Source organism: Scardinius erythrophthalmus (assembly GCF_964197995.2).
Source record: "Scardinius erythrophthalmus genome assembly, chromosome: 3".
Lineage (NCBI taxonomy): Eukaryota > Metazoa > Chordata > Actinopteri > Cypriniformes > Leuciscidae > Scardinius > Scardinius erythrophthalmus.
Genome location: NC_138223.1, coordinates 6,882,976 through 6,898,889, shown reverse-complemented (window position 1 = coordinate 6,898,889; position 15,914 = coordinate 6,882,976). Strand labels below are relative to the sequence as shown.

The 15,914-nt window shown below is 36.2% G+C and overlaps 1 protein-coding gene across 1 annotated transcript in view; it reads right to left on the bottom strand.

The window, feature by feature from the left end:
* The window catches only part of LOC308688530 (receptor tyrosine-protein kinase erbB-4-like), a 163,237-nt gene extending 148,903 nt beyond the window's left edge, over positions 1-14,334 (bottom strand). The window contains exon 1 of the mRNA XM_081361656.1: positions 14,000-14,334. Within this exon, the coding sequence (XP_081217782.1) occupies positions 14,000-14,078 (79 nt within the window). The 5' untranslated portion in view covers positions 14,079-14,334. The remainder of the gene's footprint in view (positions 1-13,999) is intronic.
* Positions 14,335-15,914: the final 1,580 nt, after the last annotated feature.

The following is a 15,914-nucleotide window of genomic DNA, read 5'->3' as shown; positions in this document are numbered from 1 at the left end:
AAATAAAATGTATTAAATAGAACTGGATTCACCAAGGTTTTACTATTGTACATGTTTATAGTAATATTTTGTCAAGGTAAATCATCCAGAGAAGCATGGCTGAAACTCCCAAACCAGGCGAATTGGGATGTGATTGGCATAATGTTTGCATGCTAACTCCATCAGTAACAATGCGCTAATGTGCATGGAGCGAGCTGGCCGTCAGAGATAGCCTTGCTCTCTGGGCTTCTTGTTTTGCAGTCCCTCTCTAACATGCTCTGTCAGCACATGCGTTGGACTTTCCTCTAATTAAAACATGACCGTTAGAGGAATGCTAGTGCTTGTTTACTCTCATTGAGATCAGCAGCTCTGCCTCCCAGCGGAGTGTGCAATTAGCCGACGCTGGGCCAATTAGGAACTCCAGCGAATGCTTGTGGCATTCAGCACAGCGAGCGGCCATTCGATTAGAGTTAACAAACAGAGACGCTACTTTAGCATGAGTCCTATTTGTGTCACCTTTCAAAGTGTGTTTGATGCATGCTAATATCAAGAGGTCAAAGTTTGCCTGGTTGGCATGGTACATTTTGCCCCTGCTGGTAAAAGTCATAACTACACCAGAAAAACATCTTTTTCGTTTGACGGCCGTTCAAAAGTAGCCACATATTCTGACTGAATATTTTTACCATGCATTTGATTTGCCGGTCGGATATGGAAATCCTAATGGACAGCTCTTTCTTTCTGTATTATAAACCTCATTGACTAATAATGATGTAAATCAAAATAGCATATGAAAGTTCAAAACAGGAAATACATTTGATCAGGGAATCATACATTGAAATAAAATAAAATGATTTTGCACTCAAAACAACACATGGAATCAAAGCACTATATCAAAGATTTAAATGAGCGGATTGGGCTTTTTGCGGTTCAAATGTGGAAACAGGAAAAAATGTGTTTGTTTTGATTGTATGATGTGCTATATCAGACAGAGTTCATAAAACTCTTTATCAAGGCTGCTCAAAGTGTGGCTGCTGCTTTCATGATAACAGCAACATATTCAAGGATTGAGCTTGAATAACTAATAAAGAGAACCTGTCACTGCGAGAGATCAGTAATGTGCTTTATGCTAATAGTAAAATAATGTGGACAGACACAACAGTGCTGTGTACAAGAGTAGAAAGCATAACTGAAAAACAAGCAAACATTTGTTTAGAAGAACATTTAATGAACTCCAAATTTGACCATTTGAAGCACTTAATTTATTTATAGGGCTGTCAGTTCACTACAAATGTTACTCAAATGATGATATAAAATAAAATGAACTCTATATATAGCTTTTCTCAGCAAATATAGATATATGCCATTAATTTGTATAATAGAAATAATAATAATATTATTATTAGTGGTAGTAGTAGTAGAATTATTATTGTTGTTGCTGTAGTTAACAAAATGAACATGATTAATACAAAATCAAATAATTTCAATAAAATAATAATAATAATAATAATAAATCAAATAATTTAAACAACAACGATAACAATAGAAACAAAATTAACAATAATAATAATAATAATTTTTATAATTATTATATTCATTTGTATAATGTCATGTTAATACTACTACTACTACTACTACTACTACTACTACTAATAATAATAATAATAATAATAATAACCCCATGTAATTACTTGCTCTCCTAAACTTATCATAAAAAGTGGCCTAGATATCTTACTGGATAACTTATTTTCTTTGGATTCATGATGCATTTTCAGACAGTAATTTTCAAGTTACGAAGGCTGTGGAAAGGCAAGGATACCGAAATAGCACATCGTCAGTTTGTTCAGAGGTCAAGGGTAACTTTCTATCTTTGCGATGGTTAAAGAGTCAGCCTAACCTCACACAAACCTCCCTCAGCCTGAAAACTGAGAGCTGAGGTTAACATGATTACAAGGTGAAGACAAAACCGAGGGAGCACTGGTTACTTGTCAGAGAACTATAACGGATAGCAGAAGTAATACACTGTGATACTGCCAATTCTGAACGGTTCTTGCCAACAGAGAGATATTAATTTACTTTCTCACAGTTTCCTTAGAGTAAGAGTCATTTGAAGCACAATATTTCATTCTTCAGAATATAATTCATAACATGATGTTAATACCGTTTGGTGCTTCATTGACCTCTCCAAATTGGCTGTCGTTCTATCATTAAAACATAAAAAATGGAATTCAGAAAATGAGGTCATCTATATTGTATATGGACACTTCCTATGAGTCTTGACAGTGTATGAAGGTGATAAACACAATACACAAGTTAAAAAGTTTGAGGTCAGTATTTTTTTTTTTATAATAATTTAATACTTTTATTCAGCAAAGATGAACTAAAATTGATTACAAAATTGACAGTAAATACTTTTACTGTAGAAAAAGATCAAATAAATGTTGTTCTTTTGAACTTGATATTCATCAAAGAATCCTGAAAAAAGTAGCATGGTTTCAAAAAATCTAAATTGCTAATAATAAGAAATGTTATTCATTATCAATGTTTCTTTTTTGTGTGATTGACTGACAATATATTGTATTACCAGTGCAGTAACATTATTCTGTGTCGATAATGGCAGCTGAACTTTTCTTTGCAACTGAAAACTTTCATAACATCTGAGAATATGCTATTAAAGAATGGCATATACATCATAAGGTCTGACTTTAGTTAGATTTCCCAAAGTGCCCAGGAAGATGCACGACTCCACGAATGGAATGAAACTCAAAATTGCTGAAAGACTTTTTAGTTGAATGATTAAACTGCTCTAAAAGTGTCTCTCCATGGGATGAGAACTTTTCCCTAAATGCCAAATTCCAAAGCTGTAAGACAGAGTATGTGATACTGTCTCCGTATTGCACAAAATGCAGTACATGTTAATATAAAAAGTTGTCATAAAAGTAAAAATACAATACTTTTTCCTCATCTATTATCTATGTACATTTGGTGCATTATGTAAAAAAGACCAAATGGAACAATATTTCAAATCACATACACACATATACAGTGTGTATATATATAAAAGATTAAACTAAAATGTAATGTCAGTTTATTTTCACGCCTTTGTGCCCTAAAATGTCTTAGTTCACATAATCGCACGGTTGACACATCAGGAGAACAATCATACAATCATGGCCAAGACTGTGTCATTGTGTGTGCGCATGCAATGGAGGAGAGCATCCATGTCATTTATCAAACCGGCCCGGGCTGGAGCTGATGAATTGAGCATCACATCCAGCTGGACACTTTCATTTCACAAAGAACAGCTCTTTTCCCAGCCAATGTGACAGACAGGCCAGAGTACGACGCGACTGAGCTCACAGCGGGTGGATCTCAGGCCACATATGGCATAAACCAGCGTGTACGACATCAGCGTGCCTGCTAATTGAAAAATTGGGATTTAATGTTAATTGACTGGCACTGGAAAAAAATAGGACTATAAAAGAAAATCTGTGTGTGATGACAGGAAAACTGGTCAAGTCAGGCCTGCCATGACACAATAGAGCACAACAGAGACCTTGGATCCGGAAGAATTTTTCCCATTCATTTTCTCCACTTCTTCTTTTTTTCATTTCCATGGAAACAGAAACTTCTTTTTCAGGATTCATAGGGAATGTAGCCATTTAACACCATTAAACAATGAAAACACACTGCCTTAAAGGTGGTATCAGTGATTTCAGTCTAGGCTCTGAGATCTGCACACAAAAACAAATGGTTTAGCCAAACACTCAAAACCCCAAAAAATAGTGTTCCAACCAATCACCGACAGGGGGAGGGTGTTGTGAGGTTTTGTGCTTGTGCACGGCTGCACGCGAAGTCAGAGCTGAAGAAAAAGCTGGCTCAAAACCTCACAACACCCTCCCCCTGTCGGTGATTGGTTGGAACACTATTTGTTTTGGTTTTGAGTGTTTGGCTAAACCATTTGTTTTTGTGTGCAGATCTCAGAGCCTAGGCTGCCTACAGAGGCGCGTTTTTTTTTGACAGCATGCTTATGGGGCGGGCAGCTAGCGGATCGTTATGAAAGATGAGATGAATGTGATAAAAATATTTTTGGGCCTGAAATCACTGATACAACCTTTAAGCCCAACGTATACTTCGGCTTTCCACGTTCCGATCAGTCCACATGACATTTTTCTTATCAGGAGGGTCCGGGCCTTTATGGAATCTACAGAACATTATCAATATCGCTCAAAGGGATAGTTTACCCAAAAAAAAAAAAAAAATAAAATAAAAAAAAAATATATATATATATATATATATATATATATATATAGATATATATTATGGAAGTCAATGGTGCTTATCAACTGTCTGGTTACCAACATTCTTCAAAACATCCTCTATTGTGTTCAGCAGAAGAAAGACATTCATACAGGTTTGGAACAACTTGAGGGTGAGTAAATGATGACAGAATTTTCATTTTTGGGTGAACTATCTCTTTAATATCAGAGCTCAGGATAAGTTTATTTTTTTGGAGAAAATGAATGTGATTTTTACTTTCTGAACCCAAGCGTCGCACCGTAGACAAAAATATAATTCTCTATTTAATTAAGGCTTAAACCAGCCAGCACAAAGAGCTTTGTGCGTGTATACGTATTAAAGGTCATTCTATATTTGTGTGCATGTCTTTTCTTTGTGTGTATACATATTAAAGGTCATTTCATATCTGTGTGCATGTCTTCTCAACCTTGCACACATATACTTATGAGGGTTTGCATGCATGTGCGTGTGTGTTTAAGATTACAGAATCTGCGTGGTTTTTTTTTTTTCTGAATGCTGAAAGGCATAGTTAAAAAGCTACTGGGTCCCAGGTGTGCTAGCAAGAACTGGATTCTCCTGATGAGCAATCTGTCCAATCAGGCAACATATTGTCAGGGCTGTCCATAATGAGCAGCCAACATGTGTTGTCATGCAAATGAGCACAGGCTACTTCGGCACAAAACATGTGGCGCTGTGCTACTAATTTTCCTTTTTGATCTCTGGCTAATTCGCCTAATTAGGAAGGCAGTTGCAGAGTGGACTGTTCTGTACGGGTATTTACACTGCTTTCTCATAATATCATGTTTTAATAAATATCACTGCAGCAAATTGAACCTAAGTGCAAACACACACACACACACACACACACACACACACACACACACACACACACACACACGCACACACACACACACACACACACACACACACACACACACACACACACACACACACACACACACACACACACACACTTTATGGGGAAATTCCATAGAAATAATGATTTTTATACTGAACAAACTTTATATTCTATCCCCAAAACCTACCCATCACAGACAACATTCAGCATTTTTACACAAAAAAAAAACCACTTGTTTTCCTCATGGGGACCAAAAAATTTCACCACAATGTCAAAGATTTTGGTTATTGCCATCTTTGTGGTATACCAGAACCACACACACACACACACACACACACACACACACACACACACACACACACTGTGCCAAAAAGCTATTAGGTAAGTCACACGTCACATGCAAAATAAAATTAAATGTAAGAAATTATGTTTTCCATAAAGACAATGAAGCATTTGGTTGCACTTTATTTTAAAGTGTCCGTGTTACAGTGTAATTGAATATTTAAGTACTGAGTAATTCTAATTTTAAAACTAAATGTACTTACTATAGGGTTAGGATTAGGGGTAACACTTTATTTTACAGTGTCCTTGTTACATATGTTACATGTACTTACCATAGTAAGTACATAGTAAGTACCATAGTAAATTATGTATAATTACATGCAACTAACCCTCAACCAAATCCTAATCCTACCCAAACCCTATAGTAAGTACAAGTAGTTACTTAATATTACTCAGTACTTAAATATATAATTACACTGTAACAATGACACCTTAAAATAAAGTGTAACCGGATTACGGTGTGGTTAAGGTTAGTTATCAAGCTTGTAATTATGCACAATTGATAGTAATTACTACAGTAACTACATGTGACGTATAACAGTGACAATGTAAAATAAAGTGTTTCCAAGCCTTTTACTAACTAAGACCATTAGCATTTTGAATTCTGACATTATTTTCATTATATTTTCCATCTGAATTCTCATTACTGTAATGTGTCCAGATACATACTTTTGAGTTTCTCTTATTAATCTCATTTGTGATTCTCTTTCTGCAATAAAATGTTTGTTTGTCTTTTTTGAAATTTAATAAATAGATGGATTTTTTTTTAATTAAAATTTAAATCAGTACAAATACTACAATTAAGTACAAAACATAATTTAGAAATAAAATATAATATATTTGCATGTGTTTTATATGTGCTCAGTTGCCATAATAAAAATAAAAAAAAGACAATTCAAAAAATCTTACCAGTCCTAAAAAACTTTACTTTGCCATACATGTACTTTCTATAATTCATGGGGTAATATTTTGGGGCAAAATATACCAAAAGACAAAGTGAAGATGAGCTTTATGAAAAGACTGCATTTAGTTACAGTCATTGAGTTTGATGTTACAGCATCAACTATATTTAATTAATCTCAAAAGTAAATGCACTTTACTTTAAAATACCATGAAATACTATCACACAAATCTTATACTGTCCCTTCGTTCTACCAATTAAATATCATCAACAGACCTCAATAACCATCCCGCTACACATCTACACGCTACACGCCACCTTCAGTGCTGCTCACATCCATTCTAACAGCTGGAAACATCAGTCACAGCACACACACAAAGGACATAATAATGACTATCATCATCACCATTATCATATCATGGTCATATGAAGAATGCATTGCCTAGGGAACAAGTGTTGGACTGTAACCACAACTATTCCTAAAATTTGACCAGGCAACAGACTATAATAATGTAGATGACGTTTACATTTTCAGAAAAAAAAGTATGTGGTGCTAGCATGTGCAAAACTTTCCGCCATTATGCTAAGGTGCTCTGGGTGGTTGCAAAGTCAAAAGAGGCCAGCAAAAGAATTTCAAATGATAATTGGTCCCCAAATATGACTCAAATCCCTCCTTTAATTAGTTTTTTGGACATTATGTCGTCCAGCCGCAGAAAATAATAAGTCTGAAGACTTGACCTCTTCTCAGTAAGTTGCGCGTTTAAATTCTACATTGTTTCGGAACTTCTCAATTCGGTTTTGTTCACCTCATTTTCTCTTCTTGCCTTCTTCTGCATGAACCTGCACTAAAGAGTCCTTAAGACTTGATCCAATTCGCAGATGGTGTGTGTGATGGTGTTATTAACCGCACACTCTGAACCTCTCTATCCTAAAAGCCCCCCGCAGGTCTTCAGAAGGCATGTTCTAACCCTCTCCTTCTGTTAAGACCAACAGAAGCAGTAATCAAAATCAAGAAAAGTAAACCAAGACTTATTTTAAGTCAAATAAAGATGAACCTTGACATAATTTACCCAACAAATTGTTTAATGGGCATATTACTACTTCAATGAGTCATAAAATCCAGAGAGTATATTTCTAGTTATTAGCTTAACCACAAATTTAAATATACAGTATATGTAACCCCTTACCCAGGTCCTACTCGCCCCGCTGTATGTGGGCCTTGAACCCGGGTCTCCGGCGCTCTAACAAGGAGGCTAAAAGACTGCAGCCGTTACTTATAAAGTAACACATAAAACATGCATACGTTACAAATAAAGATTATATCACCTAACATATTTAAACAAACCAGTGCAAGAATGCTATTTCTCAAAACAGAAGAAGGACACAGTTGATCTTGCTCTCTGCGCAGCTATAGACGCCAGTATAAGTACACTACGTTGATACTTTGAACTTTCATACAAACTGATAGCCATCAGGGACATCATTTTGTGGATGCTTTAGAATGTCTTACACACTGAGATGTGATGTTTTTATGCAGTTATGATGAAGATACTTATACTTTACTGACACATAAAAGACCATGCAAAAAGCTTTCAGAGCTCCGGGTTGTTTCTATGCCTTCCAATATAATATGTACAGTCTCTTCTCCACATGGCGAGGATGCAAAGTTCAGACTAGGAGTGAGCGGTATGACCAAAATCATAAATCAAATCATGTGTGCTTAATTGTATATTACCGTAAAGGTACAGTAGATTTCAACCAATAACTGTTGTATAGATGAATTATTTATGTGTTCATGATACCTTTGGAGAATCCAGTGAATGAAACACACTTCATATCATTATTTACTTGGAACTTGGACACAAACACAAAAAGATAATTCACAACAAACAATCTCACATAACACTTGAATTTAAAGACCGCATATATACTGTGCTCTCACATGATACATGCAGCCCTGGTCAGGTTATAGTTCTGTGAAACATTAATTTGTTCATGTGTGTGATTTACATTCACGCAATGTACAGGCCATTCCCAACAGGTACATGCAATTCTCATCAATCCAAGTGCTGGATATCCCAGAGAGATAAAATAAGAAATGAATTCAAATAGTAAGAGGGTGTCCAATAACTCATTGCCCAACCCTAAGACTTACCAGCAGCCAGCTATATATAGGTAGTAAACCATTTCGGTAGACCCCTGTATTAAAGAGACTCAACTAAAGGAGTGTTAAAATGAATGCAAAATGATTCATAATTTAGAAATAATCTATTGTTATTATCTAAGTAAATACAGCATCTACTCTATTTTAAGTCTGCATTATAAGGTTAAGCTTCACCATTCAGCACTTTTCAACTGATATTCTTTCAGCAAATACTTTCACTGCTCTGAGTCAAATAAGTGATGGGCTCTCCACCGCGAACATAAAGCAGCGACGATAGTTTCTCACAAGGTCTTCTTTGACCCAGTAATCCAAGGTGACACACTATCACCCCATCTTCTCGGGAAAATGTTTCTGAACCTTTACACTGAGAGAAACTGCAGTGATATTTCTATAGGGTTTGGATGTGGCATCTGCCCTTTATCTCACCTAAACAGAGCAAAAAAAGTGAGGCCATGAGGGTTGATGGACCCAAGAAGACACAGAGATGTTGTGGAGTACAACAATTGCTCATTGCTCTTTTCCGTTTTCGCTCTTCGATCCCTCTTTACCGCTTTCTCCCATCCCAGCTGCCATTTCCGAGCACATGCTTTATTACAGGTCACTGCCACACAAGCAAGAGTTTAAAGGGACAAAGTAGCCAGTGTTTCCCACCCGCACGGCAGCAAGCTAATTCACAATACACCTCACAATAAAACTCTCCGCTCTTTTCAGGTTAAGACTGGTGGTTCTCATGACCAACCCAATTTCAATGGAAAACGTAATTATTTTATGAAGTGACTCTTTCATATAAATTCCTACGATGTGAATCAAATGAAAACATAACATTTTTAGAAATAGAGTAAGCATGATAGTCCACTCCTAAACAAAACATATCCGTCAATGGGTGTAAGCAGATTGAAACACGAATAAGATTCGCCATTTCGCCAAAACATAAAATAGTTATCGATTGCCATGAGATTGTGTTAGTCATGTTACAAAAATGGCTGACAACAGAGAGAGAGAGAGAAAGAGAGAGAGACTCAATTCAAATAATAAAACGAGCTAACCATATAACCACGCATAGTTAGGATAAATAGACTCAGCAACATTTAAAAGGGAGGATAAAACACTTCCCATATCTTTGCTTGTTGGAATCAAAGCTTATGCATCCAAAACTAGTAAAATAGTATTTTGGTTTCTAATTCATCTGTCTCTTTGTAGAAGCTAGTCAAATTAGACACCAACACCGAAAATGTACATATTATGCATATTTTCAGAATGTGGACAAATATGCTTATTAAACAATTTCACCTTTACGCATTACAAGGCATTCTAAGTAAGCATGACTTGCATTTAACAAAGGAGTCTATGGAGCTGTAGTGTCTCAAAATATACATTAGACATATATTTAAAAAACGTGTAAAAAATATATACTCTCTAATTGTCAACTACTACTACAAAAATGGCAGATGGCAGAGTTTGAGGCAACGCGAGACTCACATGTGACATTTCTAAAAGGTAGGTGGGCTGACGTTTTGAATATTGCCAATTTAACTGCTAGTTGCTAGGCAATGACACATCCAGTCTATCCCATAATTACACCAACTATAATTATCCACAGATCCTTCTGGTGAGAATCTGGTGAGTTTGCAGTTATTGCTGTAGTTTACGGTCACACTTTAGTTTAGGATCCAATTCTCACTATTAACTATTAACTACGACTTTTGCCTCGATAAACTCCTAATCACTGCTTACTAGCTAGTAAGGTAGTTGTTAAATTTAGGTATTGGGTGGATTAAGGGATGTAGAATGGTCATGCATACTAAGGCATTAATATGTGCTTTGTAAGTAATAATAAACAGTCAATGTCCTAGTAATATGAATGCTATAAGCAATTCGTTTCAAGAATTGGACCCTAAACTAAAGTGTTACCAAGAAACCTTCCAAATTACGAGATTAAACTTATCCCTAGTCTTTAGATGCAGTTGTTGCTTCAGTTTCAGATGTTTATATAAATGATCACATTAGCATGGGAAGTAATGGATCACAGCTGACGGAGAGGCACGGAGCCAAACTGTTCCGAGAGGATGGAGAAAGACTGAGAGACAGTGAGGTGGCAGAGAAGGATGAAGGAGGGGGGGATGATGTCTCAGAGGCAAACGGACAGAAGCCATGCCACAACCACAGAAAGAGACCAGCAGGCCTTTGTTTTCAGAGAACAATTTCAAGTGGTGGAAAAGAACAAACCCTTAAGCTAGGGAAGCATTCTTTCAGCTACTCTTAAATTCCCTAAAAAAGGGGCCAATTGGTAATTATTGGTTCACTCCACACGTTCAAGAAATGTCACGTTCGTGATGTTTGCGTTCAGACATTTGAGGCAGGAAAAAGCTACTTTGTAAAATATTTAGAAAGTTTACAAAGAAAGTTTATAGGACATATATTAATTTAAAATTTGAATATGTGACCATTAATATTTTTTTAAACTGTGAGGGTGATTCTCATTCTCACAAAAAAAAAAAAAAAAAAAAAAATGTCCAGGTCACATTCAATCCTTAAATAAAAAAATAAAAATAAATAAAAGAAAGAAAGAAAGAAAGAAAGAAAGAAAGAAAGAAAGTTGGAAGCAAGTACATTTAATTAGGCATCCTTGATTAATTTAAGCAAAGTTGTTTAAAAATATAATTAACAATAATAATTGATTTTGGGATGAAATTTGACCCGGATGTGTTTTGACAGGTTCTGTGACATTTTAAGATATTAAAATGTTAAATCTTTTGAATATTTCACTTGCATTTCTGAAAATAATGTTTAACGACAATTATTAATATGTGTGCATTATTAATTATTAATGTTTGTACTGCTTTTCATTGAACGTCCGCGTTACTAAAATAAATGTATCTGTATTGTAAGACATGGGCAACAAGTGTCATTTAAAGTTATGAGTCCATGACAAATAAATTATTAATAAGAGGATTATACTTGGTCAAAATCGCAAACAACATTTCCTGCTCATAAAAATATATTCATGTCTAGACACCATATCAGTGACAAGTTTAATTACTGGGAGACTCATTGGGACTCACAAATGGAGCTTAATCCAAGTTGACGCTGAGTAATAATTTGACTGCATTCCCGAGTCAATATCCTTTAGAACTTAAATGTCACATCTCAGCCTGGGTCAGATCTCGTGTCATTTATCTGCAGACAGAGCAGTGAGCTGAAGCTGAAATTAGATATAAAGGAACGTATCAAAAATATGAAACTTGATGACCCTGAAATAATTTGTGAAGAGTTTCCTGCATGGGGAATTTTTTATGTATCTTCCACAAATAGCCTCCAGTGAATGATGTTCTGGAACCATACAGTGATCTTATGTACTTACATTGACCCTGACCTTATCATTCAAAGAATCAGTGATAATCAATGAGTTATCATCCCGAATGATAAATAATCATCTTCTGATCACAATTTAAATGGTATCTCAAACAACAAATTAAAAATGAATTCAATTATTCGTTTATAAAATCAGAGTACATTTCACCAATACAGTCTAAAAAAAAATTCTGGGTTGTTTTAACCCAATTTTGGGTCAAATATGGACAAACCACGGACAACCCAAATTTTTAAATTACATTTTGTATCCAACGTTTGGGTTTGTTGAGTGTATATTGTTGTAAATCTCACCAAACCTAGCAAAAGCATGACTAGGTCACCTATCATCACAAAAAAAAGTTCGTTTATGACAATTTAATGGGAAATCTTAATAACCATATTATCACAATTGATTTTGGTGTAAACTGTGATCTGGACACGTTTTGATGAGATTTGACCATACAGTCAAAAGTTATATTCATCATAAGAACTGAAACACATAAACCAACAGTATGATATGCAAGAATGCCTCTGGATACACGAGCACCGTTTTGCGTCATAACACTCCCTGATATTTGTGTCATGATAACCTCCATCCACAGTTCTCGTTGTTCATATAGCCTACACTGCTTAACAGAACTTAATTCATGCACCGCCAACGCTGAGTTGACTCCTCACAGTGTGGATGCTGAAATATGCTGAGCAGTTATTTGAACAGAGCGTAGGGGTCTGGAGCGCGATGCCAAGCGCGCAGGAAATGCGCGTTCCGCTGAGCGCGCTCCCGCGCTGCGTTCCATCAAGTGCCTTTACGCACAACGATATATTAAAATAGACTCTCAACTGACTGGGAGTCTATGACAGCCCCTTGAACTATATTGTGAAATTTTATAACTGGAAAGGGTCTTTCTATTCCTGGTGTAGTGTGGTGTTTACATCGCATTCTCTCAAGCGCCACCAACAGGTCCATTTGTATTTCGGTTTCATCTTTTAATCCTTGAAACCTGGTCTAGAAAGAAATTCCACTCAATTAGAAAGAGAGAGAGAGAGAGAGAGAGAGAGAGAGAGAGAGAGAGAGAGAGAGAGAGAGAGAGAGAGAGAGAGAGAGAGAGAGAGAGAGAGAGAGAGAGAGAGAGAGAGAGAGATGATGGTTATTATAAGATTCACACAAGACCACCTTCACACTATTCTAGTCAAAATTCAATAAAATCTGATTTATAAAAAAATTCACGAGTCACACATCATCAAATTTAGCCGGGAGGTTGCCAAACAGGAAGTTAGTGACAAATAAAAATTGCACGGATTTGGCTTTTTCAAACAAAATTTGGTAATGGGTATCAGTGCTTGATCAGTTTGTAGGCAGTGATAACTACTGGTTTTGCTTTTGAATTGTTTAGACCAATCTTATGACCCTGATTAGGCCATACTGATTAGGCCATAACTCTCTCTCTCTCTCTCTCTCTCTCTCTCTCAAAACAAGTTCGTAACAAGCAAAGCTTCGGTATTTTGAGACTAAACTTTTTTTTGTGACATTGCCACAGTGTCCTGACTCCTGACATTACCTCATGAATTTGGTGACAAATTTGGAGACTACTGGTATGCTGTCTCCCTTATCTGACACACCCACTTCAGGTCTTGCAGTCTCTAATAATGAGAGTTGAATCAGGTATGTTAGACGAGGGACACTTACGAAATGTGCAATGCTGGGTTTCCTCCAGCACAGGTTTGAAAACCCCTGTCACTATCATGCACAATAGCCTATTATATTTAGGTGACTTACAAATACAGAACTAATAGTCGATCTATTTCAGGCCAAGATATCTATTAGACTATTGATTCGCAAATATCACAAAATAAAACACTGGGAGAAATGTATAAACAAACAGAGATGTTATATGCAGCACTTAGTCCTGGAGTGTGTGTGATTCCAATGGATTCCTCCTCTGGTCATCATAAAGACTGCAGGGATACACCTTGCCTAAAGCATACACTTCACAATCGTTCAATCTCCGGTTGTTTAAGTGCAGCAAAGTAGTCGATAACAGCAGCGCACACACCGGTCAAGTGCGCAGCTTGCCAAGACCTTTTACGCACTTGTACTATCACTCACCTGACTGACCGTTGCTCCTCTGAACCACCACAATTATGAAGACGAGGCAGAAGAAGCGAAGAAAGCGAGCCGGGCACATTTCTGCTTATTTTAAGAAGTTATATCTCCATACATTAGCATGATCAATAGAGAATCCGGGCATTGACAGTCCAGCGTCTGCGTCTCCAGCGCGCGCACTCACGTCTTCGTTCCAGAGCACATCCTGTAACAATAAACTCGACTAGACTGTTTTGCTTTTGCGCTGAGTTCGTTTTCTTAAAGTAATTGTGCCTGATTATCCGGTTTGTAGGACTTGTAACGATTTCATTACATCGATGGACTCGCAACTTCGGTTTGAGCGTCAGAACACGCCCCTCTTTGTACTAAAGACCGCCTACCTGAAGTATGAATGGTCAAAAGAGGCGCTTGAACAGACGAGGCCACGCCCAGCCATCGACTGATTTACATATACACCTGCTAACACCAGTGTTATGTCAGGGGTTTTAAAACCTTTTCATGCCAAGGATGCCCAAATATGACGATCCTCTGGTGTGTGTTACCATTATATATTATACAAAATAATACAATAAAATAACCCTGATTGATTTCAAGGTTTCCAGTGTTTAAAAAACAGAATAAAAAACATCATATCAACATATATTCTGTAAAAAAAAAAAAAAAAGAAAAAAAAAAAAGCTTTTTTCTCCAGCACACCCCTGGATCCCAGTTTGGAAACTTCTGTTTTAGATAAAAAGGATGATAAATTCATAAGGCGTCACACAGCTATTTACAGGTGGTATTTGATTGTGTACAATAATTTGAATGAGACAAATTAATATACCAAAGAAGAAATAAAACCTCATATCAGAATGTTTACCAGCCCCTAATTAAAAGTGTAATATATATATATTTCTCTTACAGCCTTGCAGTGCTCTAGTGCCACTATAAACATATGACTATAGTTGTCTATACTGACTACTACTGAGTGTTTAAATGAGTTTGATCATCTCTTTATGAGATGGTTACAGTATATAAGGTGACACTGTGACTATATGACACTAATGCCAAGCTTAACTCTATTAACCTGTTCAGTCCCTAACCACTAGAGGCCCTCACATTACAATTACAAAGAATGCAATCTTAATGGTGACTCAGCATGATCAAAAGCGTTCCCCTCTGTAAGCCATGATCTTCTCCAGAGCAGGTGTTTGACCGTGGGGATTGATGGGAATGCATTTACGTTAACGTTTAATACACAGTATACTTAGTATTATAAATACAAGTTGAAATTACATTCATGTGATTTCTTATTTTTTTCTGATTCTCGTTTGAGGCTTGTAGCTGAAGGCGTAGTTCAGTGCAGCATTACCAAGGTGAAATAGCCTAAATGTTTGTTTTACAGTAAATTCAAAGGGATTTTCACTGAGAAATGTCAATTCTGTTATAATTTACTAACCTTCCAAATATATTCCAAATCCAAATCATTATGACTTTTTTTTCTTCTGTACAAAAGACAGCAATGTCAGCATATGTCATATTGCGTCAGGAAGCTCGTGCTCCAGACTTTTGCTCAGGAACTTTTGCAGAGGCTGTGGATTCCAAGTAAATGATGTTGTAAATAATGTTCAGTTTCTTGCGCAGACCGATTGTTTCACTTCATAAGACCTAAATTTTATCGTCAGGAGACACGGTAACACATTTTGTTTTGCCTGTATATGTTTTTTTTTTTTTATCTCAAAGTGAAGGTAGCCGTTGATATGCATTTTATGATTCACCAATGACCACGGTTTCTGCAAAAATACGTATGTACTGTTCTACTAAGGAACAAAAAGACTTAAATAAATTAACAACAAATTTTAATTTTTGGGTGAACTATCCCTTTAATTTGTGTTTATTAAAAATGAATGTTCTGAATTATATTTCTTAGTTTTTGTAG